Raw genomic sequence first — 22,045 nt, forward strand, 5'->3', positions numbered from 1 at the left:
TTTGCCAGCGTTAACCCTTGTGCTATCCTAGGCACTTTAACGTTGGGAGTTGGGTCAAAAATCTTTTGAAATCTTTCCACCTTTATCCACCATGGTAGGGATAACGTGTCAATGTAAGGGTGGGGTCATAGGATAGTTTAAGTTTAACATTAAAGATTGGAAGCCAGACCAGCTTCTGCTGGAATCCACCTTCACCTCTACAAGGCTCCCATAAGGATCTAATATTTAAACAAAAATGACCAACAAAACCTCTTTCTGTCCTACAAAAAGTCTATTTTTCCACATTTCTAATAAAAAAACTGAACTCACCCATATACAGTACCTTCAAAATCGACCAAACTTTTAAATATTTTACCAGATATTTTAACTTATTTTCAGCTTGTTTCAAACATTGACAATATAATGAAATGATGGCTTTTGGTAGTTGCTGTGTAATTTGATGACAACCACTGAAATTTTGTTTATTTCTGTTTATTTTAGCATCATCACAAACAAGGCAGACATTGACTTTTACACCAAAATCTAAAAGAAATGAGTGGAAAACATTGATGAAAAGGGACTTTTTATTATTTGAAAAATGACGCTGATGGAAAAACTGCTAGTGTGATTTTGATTTAAACATTTAACATCCAGGATCTCGCAGGTTTGTGGAGTTGGTATTGACAGCTACAAAGAAAAAAAAACTTGGTAGGAGTCTATATTCTCTACCCAGCAACAAAAAGAAAAACAAGATGAATCACAGCAGAGAAAGAACAAGATATTTACACTGACAACATTTAGTTTGTCATAGCTACCTGTGAGAATAAAGCTGTTGATAGGTTGGCACTGATTTACATTTAGAGGCAGCTTTTGAAACCAGTCAAGCATTAATATGGAACGACAGGATTTCTAAAGCAGGTGAGATATGTTTCATTTTGTTGCCTACAACTGTGAATTTTGTTCACTCCAGCATTTCAAAGCACCTTTTTTTATCTTCTTTGATGATTGGCACCACATACAAACAAAAGACTAAAGCCACAGATCCTCACACGATCTCCTTAAAAAAATAACAAGTTAATCAAAAGCAAAATCTGTAAACACTTTTCATTTATACTAAAAAAAAATACAAATGAAAGTCCCCTCAACATTAATGTAAACATGATAATGTTGGTCCTTTTGAACGTTGCCCTATGCAGCTTAGATTACATTTGATCTGATTACATTTCTCTATGATGATATTAGTAACCCTTTATAGCAATGTACAGAATATAAAAAAGTGACATTATCATAATTTTTTTGTTTATTTTGTGCAAACTGCTTTAGTAAACTAGAATTTGGCATTAATGAGAAACTTTTTAAAAACATATAAAAGAAATTTTAAAATGAATTTACAATGCCTCCCTGGGGGGGATCGATAAAAAAAGAAAAAGAAGTCTGGCTTGAGCTCTAAAATTTTTCTCATTTTCTAGTAACACTGTGCAAAAAGATGGTTACAGGAAGTGCAAGCAGCTCAATCATCACCTCATTCTGCAGACTCAAAAAACCCACTGGGTGAGACGAACGGCAAGATGGTGGATGAGTTCAAAGCAGGAAACCGTTAAGGCATCAGACCACTTCTGAAGGCAGGACGAGAATGAGAGCTGCTGCCTCAGCACACGATGAAACACAGGCAACACTATTAAAAATATATGTTTTGGTATTTCGCCAAACATTAATCATCCATGTAACTGAGCATCTGCAAGATACTTTACTTTCTTACTCGACATTTGCACAGTTCTGCTGTCTGATCACTAGTGAAAGGCCAAGTTTAACGCACAACCACCCAGGGAAGAATCCACACTTTCATAAGCTCAATAAAGAAGGAGCAAAGTTTAAACATGATTGCAACTAAAACTGGAATGAGCCTTCAAAGTCTAGAGAGAGCAAATGACAGTCAAAGATCACGTGAAAGCTTAAGGCAGCATTTTCTCCTTTGGGGGGGGGAAAAAGCTACAGTATTGCAAGAAGTGGACACCTTCTTAGCGAGTCTCGGCTCAGATTCTGACCTTTGTTTGTCTTAAAACTGAAATGGCAAAAAGGAAGGACGGTAAAGAACGTATTACAGGTCGTCATCGCCGATTCCTTCGAAAGCATAGTTGCCGTGGAAATCGTTGCTGCTGATGTCGTTGGCGGAGTTGGAGGTGCTAATCCCTCGGAGAGACACAGAGTTTAGCTTGGTCTAAACAGAAAAAAGGATCGTTAACTTGACAGACAGTAATTCATCATTCATTGACCGGCCACTTTATTAGGCACACCTGTCCAACTGCTAGTGCAAATTGGCAGCAATTCAATGCATTTCAGCATGTAGACGCGGTCTAAAAGATCTGCTGCAGTTCAAACTGAGCATCAGAACGGGGAAGAAAGGGGATTGAAGGGACTCTGAATGTAGAATGGTTGTTGGTGCCAGATGGGCTGGCTCAATATTTCAGAAGATTGAAGATAGAAGATTGAAAAAATGATGTCTAGTCTTATGAGTCTCCATTTCTGCTGCCACATTCAAATGGTAGGGTCAGAATTAGGCATCAACAACGTGAAAGCATTGATCCATCCTGCCTGTATCAATGGTTCAGGCTGGTGGTGGTGGTGTCATGGTGTGGGGGATATTATTTGGCACACTTTGGGCACCTTAGAACCAACAACGCTACACCCCACCTGAGTATTGCTGCTGATCACGTCCATCCTTTTATGACAACAGTGTACCATTTTCTGATGGTACTTCCAGCAGGATAATGTTCCATGTCATTAAGCTGGAATCACCTCAGACTGGTTTCTTGAACATGACAATGAGTTCACTGACCTCAAATGTTCTTCACAGTCACCAGATCTGAGCCCAATAGATCACCTTTGGGATGTGGTGGAACGGGAGATTGGCATCATGGATGTCTACCGACAAATCTGCAGCAACTGCATGATGCTGTCATGTCAATAGGGACCAAACTCTCTGAGAAATGTTTCCAGTAACTTGTTGAATCTATGCAGTTCTACAGACAAAAGGGGTCCAACCTGGAACTAGTGAGGTGTACCTAATAAAGTGGCTGGGGAGTTTGTATGAATTCAATCCAGAGTTTAAAGGTTGTTTTTCTGAATGTTGGAAAAAGGAACTTACAGAGAGTTTAACTATTTGTTCTCGGTTTGGATCAGGGGATTCCTGCAAAAAGAACATAGAAATATGATCAAAATAACTGCTAAAATTGTTAATAAGTATGAACAAATAGTCCAAAAGGTTGATATTACATACTAAGAAAGCCAACCGTACTAAAACAAAAAAAAGTTTTCTACACAAAAGACAAACTAAAGTTTTGTTACTGACATTTTAAAAACCATCTGTGTCATTTAATTGAGCTAAAATCATTTATTTGCTAACAATGTTAGCATTGTAGAACTGTGTGTAGAAAAATGAAAAGGTAAACAAGAAGTTCTTCAGGGGAAAAAACATTTGGCCTATCTCACCAGTAGGGGGGGAGATTTCACTGCTTGCTGGCTGTCGGCTCTGTGGAGAGACTCCTGTCTCTTTTTTAAAACCTGCAGTGGAGCAGAACAAGAGACGCACAATTCTGATTTGAGAAAATATACATCAAGTTTGTCATCTATTCACATGTTTTGTGATACAATAACATTTTAAAACAGGGTTCAAATCTGTTATAAATTGATACTGGTCTGCTGTGGTTGATGGTTCACCTACCTTTTTTATGCTGCCACCTGACTTCTTGACCATTAGTTCATCCACCATAGACTGAAGGCATATGCTCATCATGATGGCCTGAAACCAGACGCTGAGGGTCAGTGAAATTCTTTTGTGTTGCAATTGTTATAAGCCGCACCCCTTACATTTTTAAAGGATAAAACATTTTCTACATACATAAGCCGCATGTGCCCACAATGAAACACGTATTGTAGAATTAAGATGTGTTTGTGCTGAAACCGGACACGTGTGTAATAAAGAGGAGGGAGCGCGTGCAGCGCAAGAGGGAGCACTCTCAGTCACTCTTGCCATGCTCCTGCTCCTTCCTCTTACACACAGCGCGCTGACACACACACTCATTCTACAACACCTATACAGTTAGTTCATTGGTTAGATAGTTAGTAGTTACTGTCATTTGTTAATAAAGAATACTGCATTGTAATTATTACTTGTACCGGTATTCATTTGTGATGCGGCCGCAGGGGGATTTTGTGTGTGTTTTTGTTTTTTTTGGTTGTTTTTGTTTTTTTTGGGGGGGGGGCATACTGGTAAAAGTCACTGAGAGCAGCAGTAACTTATAGGCATGCACCTATACGTCACCTGCTACCTAGCCGCATCATTGAATAAGCCGCAGGATTGAAAGCGTGTGACAAAAGTAACGCTAACATTAAGTCATGTTCAGTTTTTTCTCTTACCTGCTGGCTGGTGATGGTGACCCACTGCAGGCGGTCCTTGCTCATCAAATACTCGAAAGCGAGCTCCAGTTTGACGTCGCATTTCGCCGAGCCGCAGGGATTGGTCGTACCGTTGGTTACTGGGACTTGCTGTAGCACAAAAGCGGAAATGGATGATAATTCGTTTTCACAGGTCAGTCACATTTATTTTTACTCACTTCCTCTAGTTAGGATGCATTCCCAACTAGCTGCATCAAAAACCTCTTACTTACCTCAATTACTTCCTCGAAACCCCCCCTGTATGCCCCTGCTACTCACATAAATATACAAAAGTAGCACAAACAACAATCTGACCTGAATACACATATACTGTTTACACGCCTTCCTCTGGATACCATTTCTGCAGCAAAGTAGATCTTTGGAAGATTTGGTTGGACAGGAAAAGGCTCATTAAAAAGGACTTTGACCTCCAAGAGGGAGCTCGGCAATGAATCCCCCTTGCTGGGCGGCGCTGCAGCTCGCCGTGAAAGGAAACCAGCTGAGACGTATCTGAAATTTTATGCAGCCCCGCGGCTGTGAAGATTATGCAGGAGGATAAGTCAGTCATTTGCATAAATGATGTAAAATCATCCACGTCATGAAATGTAATCGTATCACAGTGGTCATTCAAATGAACCACCAGGTTTATGGAACATCAAACTTAATACTTCATTTCAATTCCTGAAGGAATCAAAAGAATAGAATGTATGGGTAAAGGTTTAAATGTCGCCATATTAACCTAATGAAGCCCCATTTCTGTCTAATTCTCAGGTGGAACATATACAGAAAAGGAACATTAAAAATAAGAGAAAAACCGTAAAGCCAAAAATTTTAACTATTTTATTAGTCAGAAACAAAAGCTCCCACGTCCTCTGAGGCTGTCAATAATCTGTTTTCAGGCTGGCAATTTAATGTCAAACTACATCTAAATTCCATTCACTATCTGCTCATTAATTTTGTCTTCCAGAGAATCTTTTTATTCACTTTTCACATGGCTGTGGGGGAATGAAAAGTTCAGCTGCCAGGAAAATGTACAACAATGGCTATTTATTTTTGGTGCTGCCAGTATCTTAAAGGAAAATCTGAAAACAGCGTGGATAGGAGATGAGCACGGCTGCAACCCAAGTCTAAAGCTCAAGCCTACAATCTTTTGAAGTGATCATCACAAACACTGGATGACTGGAAGAATCGGATGTGCTTATGAACAAAAAAATGTCATTTCTTTCCAAAGAGAGGGGGAAAGAAATCTGAGATTTGAACTATAATAAGTCACCCTTTAAGAAAAGGAATGGAATAAAAAAAAAGTTTAGATTAAGAAAACCTCTTTTGAGGTTTGAATCATCATCAGGCGAAGATTGTGTTGATGTTGTCGGTCATATAAACAACGGACAAATCAGTCATCGACACTTGTGGAGAAGGTGGGTGCGACTGCAGCTGGGCAGGCGGCTGCAGTTCAGTGATCCTGCGGCTGTTGTGAATTTCATCAGGCCGTCTACCCGGTTACAGAATGATACATGAGAGGGGCAGGCAGGAATGACTGCATGTACTGCGTGAAACTACGCGATCGGGAAATCCTTAGTCTCAGTTCCTCCACTAGGGCACGGTTCATTCACCATCTGCATATGATGCACCTAAATCCTCGGTTCCTCACAAATATTACTCCCGAGTGTCAGAAAATGCTAAAACTCATAGTATCTCAGTTAACTACAGAATAGACTCCAACACGGACGTTGAAAGGAATCCATGAAGCCACAGAAGCCTGCAACCTTCCTATTCCTTACACAGTTTGCATTTCTTTCACATATTAACCCACTCAATGAGTGTCCTTGTGACGAGCAGCGTCTGCGCCGATGTAAGGTCAGCACGCTCCGTGAGGGAAACACTTGAAAAGAATACTTCACGCTTGGCGAGGGATAAGTCGTTTTGCTCGTGTTGCAGTGAAGAGGGGGAATGCTTGGAACCGCGCCGACTCAGAAGTACAAGCTGCTTCGCTGCCAGCAACAGTTTCCCTTGATTATAATGATTATTTCAGCGCTGCAGAATTAAAGGCGAGTGCTCACGTCCCCACCCCTCTGCTCTGCTTGTGCACATTTCTCCCACTTACAGAAGACGTGACTCGCCAACATCTCATGCGCGTGACCTTAAAGCTCCCCTCCTTCATCTGTTCGTTGGGCAGCTTGACGTGGAAATTGAGCTCGTTGTTGCCGGCGCTGACGATGACTTGGCATCCCTTCTCGGGGAAATCTGTGATGCACGGGTCAAACTTGATGTAGCCGTAGTACTTGAGAGTTTGTGCTAGATGGATGAACTGATCACAAAAAAAAGGGGAGGAAGGAGTTTTTGAGTCACACGACTTTACTTAACACATTTGGTTATTAAGAAAGGAGAGCGGCAAACACTTTACCTCTTTTTTGGAGCCTTTTTCCTGAAGTGACTTAAGTTGTCTTTGTTGATCCTTGTTGACGAGGATCCAGCCTCGCTCGATGTCAGACACTGTCTGATGAGGCAAAGTAAGGCGCAAAAACATCATAAACAAAAAAGCTCAGCAGCTTCACCATCGGTTATACCACAACATTTTTTTACCTGAGCATAGAGTAAATTTAAGCCAACTCTGTTGTCCATCACATCCTGATCATAGGCCATGTCCCAGTAACTGATGAGACAAGAAAAGCAGAGAATAAGTGGAACTGTTCTTTAAGGTCTTGCTGCAAAACTGACTCCTGTACAAAAGTAAAATCAGATTCAAAAAGCACAAAATATGGTTTTTCCATCCATCTCCCCATTTTCCAAACCCACTTAAATCTATTTCAGGGTCACGGGATACTAGAGCCTATCCCAACTACTAAAATATGTTCAAATTATTTCTTCTCTGCATGAACAGGTTGTGAAGTGGCCAAAGTATTTTCAACTTCAGTTTAACTTCAATGTGCAGGAGTATGCAGAGGACACAGTTCTTTTCACATGCTGTTTGAATATCTGACGCTTACTCTTTCAAACCCACAAATACCAGAGAAAAAACTGGAAGTAAATAAACTACCAGTACTTTGTAAAAAAAAAAAAAAGATTTTATTAAGAACAAAGCTTGTATTCCAACTTATATACTTGAGGTCCTTTTAGACTTGAATCAAACATTTGGGAAAAAAGTCCCACAAAAACAGCTAATTTAAAACAAATCCGGCCTTTGGATCTGATAATCACAACACCAACGCTTGTCGAAAATTAAATTCTCTCTAAAGACTTTATTTACTATATTATGATATTCAATCTAAGAAACAGTTTAATTGAAGAGAAAGTTAACAAGATTGTTTGCCAACATTGCAAACACATTTCATCATACATTTTCGTTTCTTTTACTTTGGATGTTCTATTGTCAAGTCTACTGTCAAATACTGATCATCCAGAAAATCCTATTAGACAAAATTAAAAAATATTTCTTATATTTATGAATTTGTTGAACAACAATTCAAAATCATTTTTATATTTAATTTTAGGAGTTTCAAGTTGTTTTAGTGACTTTTGTGGGTTTTCCTTTCACTAACAGAGAAATACCAAATCCTTTATCCAGATGTGCGTGCTAGATTGTACGTTGCCTTTTGCATTTGGAAACAGTAAATTAGTTTCAAACTAAATCTAACATTTCTGCACACTAAGGTGCGTTTATTTATTTATTTTTTACAGAAAATCTATTGCTATCTAGAAAAAAGATATAGGTCAAAGAATTGATGCATTACAGAAATTTCAAAGTTGGGAAAGATTTCCAAGAAAAATAGAAAACTCTCAAAACAGATTATTTCCAAGTAGTTTAGTTTTAAAACAGTATATAGATATATCAAACAAGGATTATTATGGCCAGGGTTCAGAAGATGTTTTTCCATGTTTTAGCAGGACTCTCACTGCAACTGTGCTTCTGCAAAAATAAGGTTCAGAATTGTGTCGACTTCTTGGGCTCATCATTGCTGGATTCTAACAGATTGTAACATTTCTTTGACTCACTTCAGAAAAAAATAAAGAACTTAAAAGAAATACTTTCTTTCTACACAAGAGTTTTACTTTTTTCACTTGGACCACATTCCTCCCAGTACTTTTATCCAATGGGGGTCTGTTTTTTCCTTCCTCTCAACTTGTTAGTTTGACTTTCATTTCTTCCCATACTACCTCCACTATGAAACTAGGTCAGCGAGACCAAGTCTCTCCTTGAGGGAGGCTGAAAGTAAACATCCTGTGTACCTCTGGAGTCTGTGGGAGGCAGGCTGATGAAAGAACAGATATGTGAGGAAGTAGAGAAACGCTGATGAATGGAGCAGTCACGCCTCAGACTGGAGAGGGAGTTCACCGTGTCCACTGGGGGCATTGAGGTTTTCAGGGAAAACTTGGGTTTTTATTTTTGCACTTCTGTTACATGAAAAGCCTAAATAAACACACTTATTCCTAATTAAATGAGAGCAAAAAGTCTCAAAGGATTAAGAAACTAAAGATTGGAAGTTAAAAAAAAGACAATGTTATATATTTTCTTAAAGCTGCTATGTTTTTAAATGCTGCTATATTTGTTTAAGAGCAGGAAAGTTTCCAAATAAATGTTTTGAATGGGGAAAAAGGCCTTTCATTAAAATATTAATACTTGCAATAAAAAAAAACAGATTTATCCTTTTTACCCAAAGGAATAAGAAATGGTTTAAAAAGGGAAAAAAAAGTCAATTAACTACCAACATGAGGATAATTCGAGTATTCAAAAAGGTACACATTGCAAGCATGAAATCCAGTCATGTGTTGTGCTTGTTGTTACATTTTTAAGCTCAATTCTGTATCTTATATATATCTAAGAAAATGATGTTTTACGTGCTCCTGCCTGCATGTATATAAATAAATATAGTCAACACAGCACTGTGAGGTCAAAGCAGAAACATATGAGCTTAAAACTCCTGTAATCTCATTTATTTTGCACTTTATTTTACAATTTTAACCCTAGAGCACTATTGCCGGGAGATTTTCACCAAAGGAAAACTACTCACCGGTACATGAATTTCAATATGTTGCTTGTCAAGGAGTCTGTGCCTTCACCAGGGAAGGCTCACATGTCCCCAGGAATGGCTAGACCAAAGACCAAGTTTCAAGTAGGATTTTAGTATTTTTCAGGAATTTTTGGTTCTTAAATCCCTAATTTTTCAGTAATTTGTGAGCTTGTTTTGAGGACCTTCTTCTTCTTTCTCTTTCGGCTTTTACCCATCTGGGGTCGCCACAGCGAACGAGTCGCATGGTAAACTTGGCAATGTTTTACGCCGGATGCCCTTCCTGACGCAACCCTCTCAAAGCAACCGGGCTTGGGACCGGCACAGAAGTAGAGAAGGGAACAGGGAGCAGCCCGGAGTCGAACCCTGGTTTTCACGGATGGAAGGCGCCGCAAACCAGCACGAGCTAAACCTGCTCCCGTTTTGAGGACCTTCTATGTCCTTCTTTTTCATTTCGTTACACATACCACTAATTTATCATGTGTTGTCATGTATTGATCTATTTTTTACGACAAGTACTTTTTGTTGTGTATATTATATCGTGTAAAAATGCCTCGGCAAACGTAATGGTGCAACTTTTTATAGTGAAAGTGTTCTAGGGTTAAGCTGCAATGTCATCATAGAAGTTAGAAGCTCCTGTTGGGGAGTTTACCACACAAAAAAGCTACTGCCAAGACAAAAACAGAATGTTGGTGTTGGATAGAGAAAACACATCCCCCCAAAAAATAGAAAACACATCAAACTTCAGTCAGAGCGTTTGAGAAGTCGGTACCTTTTTCGTAAAACTATGTGAAATTCCGAGCTCTGCAAGCTGGTAATGGAAACGTAAGGCAGCTCAAACTCCTGCAGCTTTCGCACAACTGAAAGAAAAACACACACAAAAGTGTGAGGCATCTCAAGTCCCAAACATAGGAATGATGATGGTATCAATGTAGGGAAAAAAAAAAAAACCAGAAAGACGCCATCTGGACAGTTTGAAGCTTTTTGTTAGGAAAATAAATACAGAGGCTGCAGCTGTTTCACATCAGTCCTTTCCCAAAGGAAAGTGAAGGAGCCCTCATATTTGCTTCTACTTTATTTCCCCGTAAATAAGACTTTTTTCTGTTTAATTGAGTTTGGGGTGTTTTTAATCCATTTACAAGAAAAAGCCCTTTGTACACGGAATGCATTAATAAATAGAGCGGTACAGGATTTTTGAAAAAACATTTAATATGGAGAACTTCACAAACTTCAGCCTTAAAGCTGAAGCTTTTATGGTCCTCCCATCATCAGATTTGATAGATCGAATGTCTGGAATCTCTCCTCATACTCAGTGGAATGAAAAATATCCCTGCTATGTTTACTCGATGGTCACCTGCTGGAATGTTTTCGTGATGGGTTTCATAAGTTGGACAAAAATTCAGCCCCATTTTTTCTTTTTATGCAAAAAGGCACATTGGTCAGATTAAAAGTGAATGAGAACTGTCAGATCCACAGCTGGTGAGGGCAGCTCCCTAATGAGCCTCTGATGAATCCAGCAGGTTTTGCAGTTGGAGCCGACGATGTTAAGAAAAGACGAGTTTATTTTTTTAAATCCCTTCTTTCAACAGAAATCGAAATATATTCAGATTTTACCTTATAAAGGTTTGTCCTTTAACATCTGTGTGATGTAACAACAGACTAAATAACAAGTACCCAAACAGCTTTTATCAAACAACGCCTCATTTAATTTTGGTTTGTTCAATTACCAAAAGCGGTTTTTAGGAGTTTCCAAGGACAACTCAATTAATTGTCGTTTTATGAGACTGAAAATATTTCCTAACATGTGAACTATTTACCTTTCCTCACTCTGCTGTCGTAATAACAAAGATATTTAACACAAAGTGTGTAAAAAAATAAAAATAAATCATTCAGACATTCGCTCAGGAACTTACATGTCAAGCTTCCATCCACACCTTCATGGACCAAGAAGAGACTGAAATATCCAACCAGGTCATCTGGGAGGTCCAGCTTTGTACCAACAGCCTTCAGGAAGACAGAAACGACTTTATTCAAGAATGAAAATGTGGAAACCTGTGATAAAAACGGGGAGATCCACAGCTTTGACTAACTTCTGAGTGACTGGTTTGAATGAGTAGATTTAATAGCTCATTCATTCATTCATCTTCTTTACCGTTTATTCCCTTTCGGGGTCACGGGGTTGCCGGAGCCTATCCCGGCCACTTGGGCGTAGGCAAGGGATGCCCTGGACAGGTCGCCAGTCTGTCGCAGGATTTAATAGCTGTTCTTCCCTTTTCATTTTTATGAGTTCATTTTTGAGTAAAATAAAACAAAGTTGCTGATTATACTCAAAAGGTTTTATCCATCCTGGTACATTTTTTAATTCTTTAACATCTGGTAAGTTTTTAGATAGCTTAATATAAAACTTAGCAGTTTTTTTGTTTGTTTTGTAATGATTAATAACTTTTGGATACTTTATGTTTTTATTTTTAAATTTAAATGACACCAATTGGGATGCGTTTTTCTAATCTGATCAATATAAAAGCACTTATTTTTGTAAATATTTGTCGTCTTGTAATTTTATGCTTTTACTTTGACATCGTTACTATTTAACTTGATCAAAATGCTCAATTTTTAGAGCTGGATTAAAGTGATCTTTAAAATCTAAAGTGCAAACATGCCACATGTGGCTACAAATAAAACAAATATTGGTTTGACTCTGGTGGGGAAAAGAAAAGAAAAAAAACATTGTTAAGTGCAATTCAAATCAAGCTTTAAAATTCTGACACCCGTCAGACTTGCACAGTTAAAGTGTTCCACAATCATCTAAAGAGAACCCAATGATCCCTAAAGACTGCCCTTTCTCCAGTTCTGTGCTCTGAGCTGTGCTGATGTGGCGAGAGGTTAACTGTAGTTAAACTTGTCATTAAACATTAACAGAATTTCAACTTCCAGAAAAGCCTGTGCAAAAACTAAATCAACAAAGGAGAATATATTGAAATTACACCACCATAGCTGTATAAAGTTATCCATAACCTTATATAGCATCAAATCCTTTTCAGTACTGTATATTATTCTTCATGTGCTTTGGTTTTCAGGTTTAAGGCTGCTTTGGTTTAAGCAGATTTTGTTCCACTTTTAGTTTTTTTTTTTTTTTTTTTTTGTAAATCAGTTGTGTTTGCAGCGAAAAATGTCTGCATCAGTAAACATGGCTGAATTGGATCAGTGGCATGCAGTGATTCAGTGCTCAAAAGAGGGAGGGGTCTAAAGCCTGAAGCGCTCTGCATCTGTCAGATCTGCTGTGAACAGCACAGCTCAAATGCCTCCAGTTAAGAAGACCAAAGTTATATTAAAAACCCCTACACTGTTTTAATATGACAGTCTTAGGACTGTCTATAACTGACTATATCTCAGTTTTAGGAGCCGAAATATCTGGAGCTTACTTCAAGAACATCCTCCGTCTGATCCGAGGTCAGGATGTGGACTGTGAGCTTCGGACCGCTGCAGAGGCAGATGTCCAGAGCCGCCTCCTCTGTGGGAATCTGCTGGGTCTCCTGTCCAGCACAACAGTGTGGGCTTTAATTCAGCTTCATGGCTGCTCTGTTTTCATTCCTGTTGCTGGACAACAAAACCGCACCAAACCAAACTTCTGATAACGCAAAATAGAGCGACCATTTAGCCGCGGGCTACAAGCAAATTCAAAAAATAAAAGCCTTGCTGGCAATTTAACTGCTCGCTGCAGCAATAAGGTCCAGAATTGATTCAAACATTTTTTTTGGTGTAGATTATTACTGCAAAAAAGATTAGATTAGAGAAAACTTATAACACGTGAAGAAAAACACAAACCTATCAACTAGTAGCCTTTTATCAAATATTTAAAATAACTTACTTGATGCAGAATCTTATACTTAAAAAACCTTTTTTTCTTTGATATAAAAACTAAAATAAACTACAAACTTATTCTAAAAAGTATTGCTAACAATGTAATTTAGAACATCCTGTAAAAGTATATAAAAAAAAGTTTTGAACAACATTAACTTTTACTGAAAATAAGCATTCATTTACTTTTTGTCAAATATAACTGATTTAAGTTTAAAAATGACAAACAATTCTTCATAAAAAGTTGGTATAAATGATCTGTTTTACCTTCCTGCTCCTATTTTAACTTGACTGTTACTGTTTGGTTTGCCATTTGATTTTGTATCATTTATTATATTTTTAATCTTTTCTCCTTTAGGATAAATCTTTGAAATCACTGAAAGAGCATTTTGTAAATAAAAGTTGAAAAGGGAAAGGAAGAAAATCCTCCCCCACCCCCTCTCTTCTATTGTGTTCAATGTTACCCACAAATCCTCAAAGTACCTTCACTTCCTGTCAGTTTAGCACTTCTTTCTTTGAGCTAAAGTTCCTCTTAAATGGATCATTTGCAGACAAAAAGGAGGAAAAACTCCCAACATAAATAAGTCGCGCCCACAAACTGAGCCTTTTCAAACTGTGTGGAGCGGCTGCTGCCATCTTTAAGTGGAAAACTCCTCTTTGTGAGGAGTAGAGGCAGCCTCTAATCCTCCCCGTCTTCTCTGTGGGGGGGTACTGTAGGAGCCGCGGCTCCTCTAAAGCTGCAGAATAATGCGTACGGTGGGTGGCAAGTCATCTCCTGTTCTGCACCTCCAGCCTTTGCTGTAGGTTAGGAGACGTGCATAAACTCTGTTGGGCTTGTGTGAGAGAAAAAGGAAGGGATTTTCACAGCGGAAGAGAAGCTGATAAAAAAATCTGCTGATTTTTTCACTTAAAAAAAATGACGGGAAGAACTATGAAGCTCTTTTTTTTTTTTTAGCAAAAACACGAGGAGCAGCATCTTTTCAGCAAAATCTAAAGGCCCGTACACACCGGGACGAATATTCGCCAGGCGTTATTCGCCAGCGTTTTTCGCCACGTCTTTTGTGTTCACACCCAGGCGATTTTCGCTGACGATGAGCCGAGCGAACATGCAATTTCCTTCCCTGACATTAGATGGCGCTTAATGTAAACAGAAATACTCCTGTACACAAGGTGGCGCTGCGCAACTTTACGCTTCTTAAAGTCGCTTTTCCCTCAGAATGAGAGAGCAAGTATTTACGCGATTGTCAGAATAATACAAAGAAAACATGAATATTTCAAGCATCAGTAGCTCCAACTGGTGCTTCGTTCGGGGATATTTTAGAATGTACGTCATTATTTCTTCGCGGCAGTGTAGACGCTACTTGGCGTCTATCTTCTTCGCTGGTATGTGTGCTCAGCAAGGCAGTTTTGTGTTTGAGCGCCCCCAAGTTGTGTTTAACTGTAACTTCAGAAGCTCCAGACACGTGTGCAAAAGCGCCATTCTCATTGGTCGAATAGATTTCGACGCGACGCGTCGAAAAAAAAAAAACGAACACGAGGCGTTTTTTTTTTTTGACGCTTTGACGCGTGGCGTTTTTTCGCGTCGGTGTTCACACTCTCATTGGTGCCCTTTGTTTAGTCACGAGGCGTTAAACGTCGGCGAAAATCGCCGGCGAAATTCGTCCCGGTGTGAACAGGCCAGTCTGTTTCTCCACCATAAAGGGTCAAATACAGACAAAGATTAAAGAAGAGTTTTATCATTTTGGTTTAATCTTCATCTCAAGATCTATGATGACGCAACAAAAACAGACTGATAACGGCATAAAAAAAAACAAACCTGCTGTGCTTTCCTTAAGAAGCTGTTGAACAAATCGCTGGCTCCAAGCAAAGGATGCTGACGTACTGGAAAAGATAATACATCATTAAACAATACATTAGTTCTCACTGTCAGAAACTCTTTACACAGCAGTTCATCTTCCTTTTTATATCTTCTTCTATTGCAACACTTTTGTCTTATTTGAGGTCATGGATATCGTTAAAAGTATTTAAAGTCCCACTCTAATCATCTATTGATCTATTCTTAAAGTGTGGTCTTTTCATTATGATTATTTTTTTTAGGCAAAATGAAATAAAACTTGTATCGTTTTCTTGGACATAGTTCCTGCAGAACAGCAGTAGTTCATTAGAAATTCCCCTCTGAGTTGGTGCATAACAGCCCCCGCCCCCCTTCCCCTCCCCGTTGTGGAGTGGAGTAAGGACCTTGCGGTCCGCCCAGTGTATTTTCTGTCACAATTACTCTCTTCTGTTTACATCTGCTCCCAATTCACAACAATTTGAATCAATAAATACTCAGATTTGGAGCCTAATTTTCTTCATGCATGTCCTTTATCAGAAAAAAATGCCACAAGAACATGTTAAAAACACTATTTTCATCAGAATGGGTCTTTAGATACACATTTTTTGTTGTTGAAAGATGTAATTTCTTTGTTTCTGTGTTGATTCAAATGAGTGCAGTTTTTTAATTTGGCTTTGAAACTTTCCTATGGTGCCATGGAACTCACAAGTTATTTCTAAATTTACTTTTTTTTAAGTGCTGTACTTATTGTTAACTTCATAATCTAGCATTACAATTATGTGATAAAAACATGAAACGTTCTGGGCTCAGCACTGAACAAATTGTGTTTGTGGCTCTTAGTTTTTCCAGACCGATGTGAAAAGTCGTGATGTAACCGAGTGAACTGGTGGCCAAGAACACCCTGTGCGTATGTTCCCAGACTATGAGCAAATACACACTCAAACAACGCTCCCTTGTTCTGCTGTAGCTGCCAGTTCTTGAGAGGATTGAAACAAACACCCTGCAAGTTCCACTTCTTCATCTGTGTGCACAATAAGCTTACCCTGTTTGCAGAGTGTGGACAAAACAAACAGGATATTGCATTTGGAGTCTTAAAGAGTAAGCTAAGATGATACGAAGTGTCATTTCATCCAGACTTCCAAAACATTTCTAACACACACACACCAAGTAAAACAAACAGAGATGAGAAACCTTTATTTTGAAAAACTTCAATTTGGTCAGCCTTTTTGTTTTTTCCTTTCAGATGCCAACTCAAAAACTCACCGGCCTGCATGTATTTTTCAAGCTGTTCCCGCCTCTGTTCGACCTCAGCGGGGGTCAGAGTGAAGATCTTCTTTGGGGGGAAGTTGGGCACCACGTTGCTGCCGTATTCCTTCTTAATCTGCAAGTGTAAAAGTAAAAAAAGAAAGCGAAGAAAAAAAAACAAAAAAAAAGGATAAATAAATAAATAAAAGTAAGAGGCTTTTAACTCTGCATAGAAGAGGTTTTTTCCTTTTTATCCAAACCAAAAAGGTCTTTTACGTCAAATAACTGTGATTTCAAAATAAAATGTCACTTTTTTTCTTTTTTTAACACTGATGAATCACGGGTTTATTTTAAGTGCTGCTGCTATGACTCTGCTGGAGCCTCACTGCAAGTTTGGTTTACAGTTCCAGCTTCTTGACTAAATTCTTTCCGTTTTCTAATATCTTGGAGCTGCTGGTTTAAATTGCGAACATTTAAAAACCAGCATTCCTTCATCCCATTATGCAGATACTGTACGTTTAGCAGAAAACTGAGGGCTGGAGGAAAGGGGGGGATTTGACATTAGCCTACTGACTGAATTTGGAATTTCAAGCATGATGGAGGGAGCAGTGGTTACACAGAGAGAAAAAAAAAATCTGATTTGTTGAAAATGTTCTTCAAATAGCGTCCGCGAGCAAACGCACGACAGGAAGTCCATTCGAATGGGTCTCCTTTCTGCCACTTCCTTTATCAAGCAAGTGGCAGCTTTCAGGCTCTGCAAACTTTAGGTCCTTCTGGTTCACCCATTACCACAAAGGACTTTGCTCTTTTCAGAAATGAAGCCGCGGCACAAAAGAAAAGAAAAAATGCTTTCCTCAACACTATTCTGGGCAAATGAATAATGTATAAAAAGCACTATTTTCCTAGTTAATTTGCAGAAAACAAGCAATTGCTGACTACAGGAATCCTCTAATGAAGACTCTAAAACAAAGTAGCTCTGACTCTGTAAAAAGATGCTCTGACAAAGGGACCAGAGGCACACTTTAGACTTAGGTTTCATTTCTCAGGAGGTGAAAAAAAAAATCCTTCAGTCTCATCCACCCACTCTCCCTTCATACCATCCAAGGACAGGTGAAAAGCACAAGTACACATCCAAAAACAGCCAAAATGTGCTTATAACTCTAAAACAAAGGTCCCATTGCCTCAACTCTTAAGCACAAGTAAAAAGCATCTGCTGATGGGAGTTCTTTTAAAAGTATTGCAGGTATGTGTGGCTGGTTGAAGCCTCACCTGTTCATGCAGACCAAGCAGTTGACTGTAACGGACCCGGCAATGCAGAACGCCGTTGACATGGATGTTGTAGGCCTGCAGGGAAACACGATTTCAATAAAATCAATATGTGATGGTATGTTTAAGAATGTAGTTCAAACTATTTACTGCATTGCCGAAGGAATCAGAGAATAAATTTAGAGCTAAAAGGAAACCACACGTGTTTAGTAAAACATTTTCTTTAAGTTAAAAACTGAACTCCTTATTTAACTGTGTTGCCACAACTACCTATGCTCCTGATTCACAACGGTCTGAATCAAAAAATGCACAGAAATGCCATTTTTGAGCTTAATTTCTTCTAATATGCGTCCTCCATCAGGAGAAAAAAGCCACAAGAACATGTTGAAAACACCAAAAACAACACAATGTTCATCAGAGAGGGTCTTTAAAAGCTCAGTCAGGCCTCACAAACAGGAGAACAGAACCATCACAAAGGATGGAGAAGGAGCAGACAGGAAATCCTTAAGTGTCTCCTCAAGAAACCTTATTTCAAAAAATATATATTTACCAAAATGTTAATTTACAAAATAAGGAAAAAAGTCACATTTATTTTGCTATTTAGAATGTTAAATGTTATTATATCATTACTTTGGATGTCACAGTTGGGGCTATATAGGACAAAAGTAGAAATTTGAAAATAAATGCAAAATATAATTGATAAAAAAAAGTTAACGGCATAAAAATCATCTTTTACTTTATGAGAAACAGGAAAAATAAAAACTAGAAATAATTTTAGAAATCAGAAATTCCAGAAAGCAAAACGTCATTTAAAAAAAAAAAAGAGAGAGAGAGAGAGAGAGAGAAACATTTCAGGAAAAGACAAAATAAGAAACCGAAAAAGATATCATGGGACGTCACAGATGGAATGATGTTTCTTCACGTAGCATTTTCTTCCAATAGAAGATATTTTCTTGAAGTTTCTGGCCACAGTCACAGCAAAAGTTCAGTGACTGCTCCATCAACTCTTTACCTGTTCAGGCAAATCATCCCTCCGCTTTACCCCTTTAAAATGTAAACGTCATCATCCAATCAGGGATGTCCTGTAATACCCATCTTTTCCAGTTTCTTATTTTGTTTTATTTTATAACATTTTATTTGGACTTCTGGAAATTGCTTTTATTTTATACAGTTTTTCTTTTTTACTTTTTGGTTTCTGGAATTTGGTTTTATTTCTAAAATGGAATTTTTTTTTTAGTATTAGTTTTGCTGATTTAATTGTCGTTGAGATCTTTAACATGTTTTTGTGTTAAGTGATTTGCACCTCAGGGCCACCGTAGTTAACTCTCCTTTCTGCAACAGTCAATGTTTGCAGTCAACAAGGTCAGTCAGCTGTCATAATAAAAGTTTCTAAGAACCTCTATGAGTAAACCAAAGACGACTGCAAGAGATCAGATCTGCAAGTAGAGCTCTTGCAAGCGTCAGATTTAGTTTACTTTGATTCTTGTTTTTAGGGAAAAGAAAAAGTTGCAAAACTTTGGGATGTAAAGCGATGATACGAGAAAACTGAAGGGAGGTTAACAAGTTTAGTTTGAAGACGAGCATGAGGAGGTATTCAGGGAAGAAGGGAAGGATGAGTCTGCAGAATGTTTCAAAAAAGAAAAATACAAAAAACTATCATGTTGCAGCATTTTGTGTACTATAAACAGTTCAAATTATATATATTCTTTCCCAGAGCAAAGTTTACTGTAGTTTTGCAATCTGCCAGAAGCTGCAGTCTAAGCCAAAAGAAATTAAATCTGCAGCATTTAATTCTGGCTCAAAAACACTTCACTTTGATTGTCCAGCTAGGAATCAAACATGACTTTGTGGTTTTTTAGGCTGAGAAAAATCAAGCAGGAGTCTAAAAACGAAGGGTTTTTTTCCGCCTGTTTGACACAGTCATATTTGAAACATGTTTTAAAGGCAGAATATAATCTTTTAGAAGATTCTATGGCAGTGAACATACTCGATTAAAACCCCCCATTTCAGATCCTGTTCCTCATCTGAGACGAGTGAGTCACCACCTCACACAGTATCATAAAAGTCCAGTTGCCTTTTCCACACCCCAAAAATAAGAAAACCACATGCAAGAGACGGGAAGCCATAAGTTCAATAGAAAACAGGAAGTGCAAAGCAAAATATATGTCAGCACTGTTACAGGACCGTGTTCGAAAAAAAAAAAAATGTCCTTGTTTTTCTACAAAGCTCTGTGCAAACTCTGCAGATTTTGCGGCCAACTGGTTCCAAGGTACACAGCCCGTCCTTTAGGATCATTATCAAGCAATGCTCTTTCCCAAAGCATGGTAACAGCAAGGTCACAATGACAGCGGCGGCGCTCTCAGCCACCGCAGTGCACACCTCCAATGAAACAAAGTCAGGGACTTTGACTGCCAAGTTCAGAAATGTGATGACTCTCAGGTGATTGTTGCATCTGCAAAGCAGTGAGCGCACATAAATGAGCGCACTGCCCCCCCCTTCATTCCTCCCTCAAGCTCATGATGCCAATTTGGAAAGCAGCCATTCCACAGGTTTGTGACATTTGGAACAGACAGAGTGATGACTCATGGGAAGCACATGGTGCAGCTGTCATATAAGGAATATTCAAGCATTACTTTCCTTTTTTTTTTCTTTTTTTAGTAAGCTGTTGCAAACCTGCAGAATATATTGTTTCAAATGAAATGTTGATTTTCTTTGGTACTTCAATGCATTACTAAAAACTAAAGAACCTTCAAAATAAAGCAGACAAAAATAATGTGAATGCTATTTTCCTTGACAAATATTATTATTTTAACTGCATAATCCATTAATTTAAAAAAAAGGCTATAACAGTCATGCCTCATTACTCAAGTCCGTGGCAAACCTTATGAATGGTAATTTCAAACTAGGTGAGGGAGATTTTACCAGCAAATAAGCAGAATTAGTCATATTAGTACATAGAAATTGGGGTGGGGATTTTGAATAAATAAAGCCAAAAGTGGGAAGAATGTGATTCTGCTGCCCAACATGTGTTATCAATAATTGTGAACTTGCTAAAATACCAGAGGATTTCAACACTTGAAACTCAACTCCTAGAATCAACAAATACTGACTCAAAGCTTTCTAACAAACTAGACCCTGAGAGGGGACTGTACCACTTCTTTACCTTCGATTGTAGCATTTAAAATAAAATAAAAACAGAACTACTGTGATGTTGAATGTGCAAATACTCCTGGATCATGTACAGTCGGTCAGAAATCACTCTCACTCAACTTATTTTCAAGCTAGTTCCTGAAGTCACTGCCCCCTTCCTTCGTGGCCAGTTTCATCATACGTGTTGATTATAAAGGATTCTGGTCAATGCAGTTGCCGCTAGCTGTACTTTGTTAGTGCATGTAAACAATGATTTTGCTTCAACAGAAGGGGAAAGAGGTACTCACCACGTAGGTTGAACCATTGTCCCCTGAGCGAACTTCCGTCTCGGGGATAGAGAAATGCATTTTAACTCCAAACAAACAAAGCTGCCGTGAAAGCCTCCAGCAGAGTCTGAGATGAAGAGGTGAGACGCCACAGTTTGAAAGTCCTCAGCTGCGACTGTCGCCGATGAGGAGGAGGAGGAAGAGGAGGAGGAGGTGGCGGCTCCGACACAGTTCCTCCGTAGGTTTTAGACTCCCTGCAAAGCGGTGTCCACGCAGGCTCGACTGTTTACGACTTGAATGTGCGGACAACAGATCTGGTTCGAAACTTGCCCCACGTCCCTGTTAAACTTTTCTCTCTGCTATCCCCGCAGCAGCCATGTTGCATTTACACATTAACTGCTAGCATCAAAACTCTTTCCTTCATTGTACAACATTTAAATAAAATAAACAATAAAACAACCTACTATTGGGAAACGTATTTTATGTAATTCAGTCCAACAGCAGATGAAGTTTCTGGATCAAAAGGTGCAGCTGGTTCCTACGATCACCCAGCGTCGCATAGCCAATGCTCAACCTCTCCAAAAAAATGTGTAGCGGGACGTAACATTCGCTGTTTTTCTTCCAATTTTCTTGCTTTGCTGAGAAAAATTCACGCGACGATTGAGACTGAACCCGAAAAATAAAGTAGAAGATGTTGCTGGAATGATAAACGGGTTACAACAATTCAACCGATGTGTTATCAGTTAAGACTGAGTGGCCCGTCAAAAAGCGTTGCAACAACCCTCCTGGGCTAAACCATTTCAACATCATCAATGGGGTCAGAAGGAAAAAGAATTGTGATAAAACATACGTCCACACATACTTACAACGTCAAAATGTTTACAAAATATCTAACATACTGTGAAATAATTTGTACTTTTTACAAAACATTCATTTCAGAGGATACAACTTTGTTGATACAACGAGAGAACATTTGCTTGGTCCCCACTGCATTTGGTATAATCTGA

General features: G+C 38.7%; 1 protein-coding gene across 2 annotated transcripts; it reads right to left on the minus strand.

Annotated features, from left to right (window-relative positions):
- Nucleotides 1–455: 455 nt before the first annotated feature.
- On the minus strand, nt 456–22,038 carry snx17 (sorting nexin 17). Of its 2 annotated transcripts, XM_078942425.1 has the most exons (16): nt 21,503–21,824; nt 21,060–21,292; nt 17,626–17,700; nt 16,375–16,492; nt 15,094–15,158; nt 12,842–12,952; nt 11,333–11,423; nt 10,192–10,279; nt 6,997–7,066; nt 6,818–6,910; nt 6,518–6,721; nt 4,396–4,524; nt 3,701–3,778; nt 3,469–3,540; nt 3,125–3,166; nt 456–2,197 (listed from the first exon to the last, which is right to left on the minus strand). In XM_078942425.1, exons 2-16 carry the CDS (start codon nt 21,117–21,119, stop codon nt 2,078–2,080), a joined length of 1,416 nt encoding a protein of 471 aa, XP_078798551.1. In that variant the 5' UTR covers nt 21,120–21,292; nt 21,503–21,824; the 3' UTR covers nt 456–2,077. The 2 variants fall into 2 exon arrangements, with proteins under 2 accessions (XP_078798551.1, XP_004083729.1); XM_004083681.5 differs by having other exon boundaries at nt 21,060–22,038.
- Nucleotides 22,039–22,045: the final 7 nt, after the last annotated feature.

The sequence above is a fragment of the Oryzias latipes genome, chromosome 24 (assembly GCF_053564925.1).
Source record: "Oryzias latipes strain Hd-rR chromosome 24, Olatipes_Hd-rR_3.1".
Lineage (NCBI taxonomy): Eukaryota > Metazoa > Chordata > Actinopteri > Beloniformes > Adrianichthyidae > Oryzias > Oryzias latipes.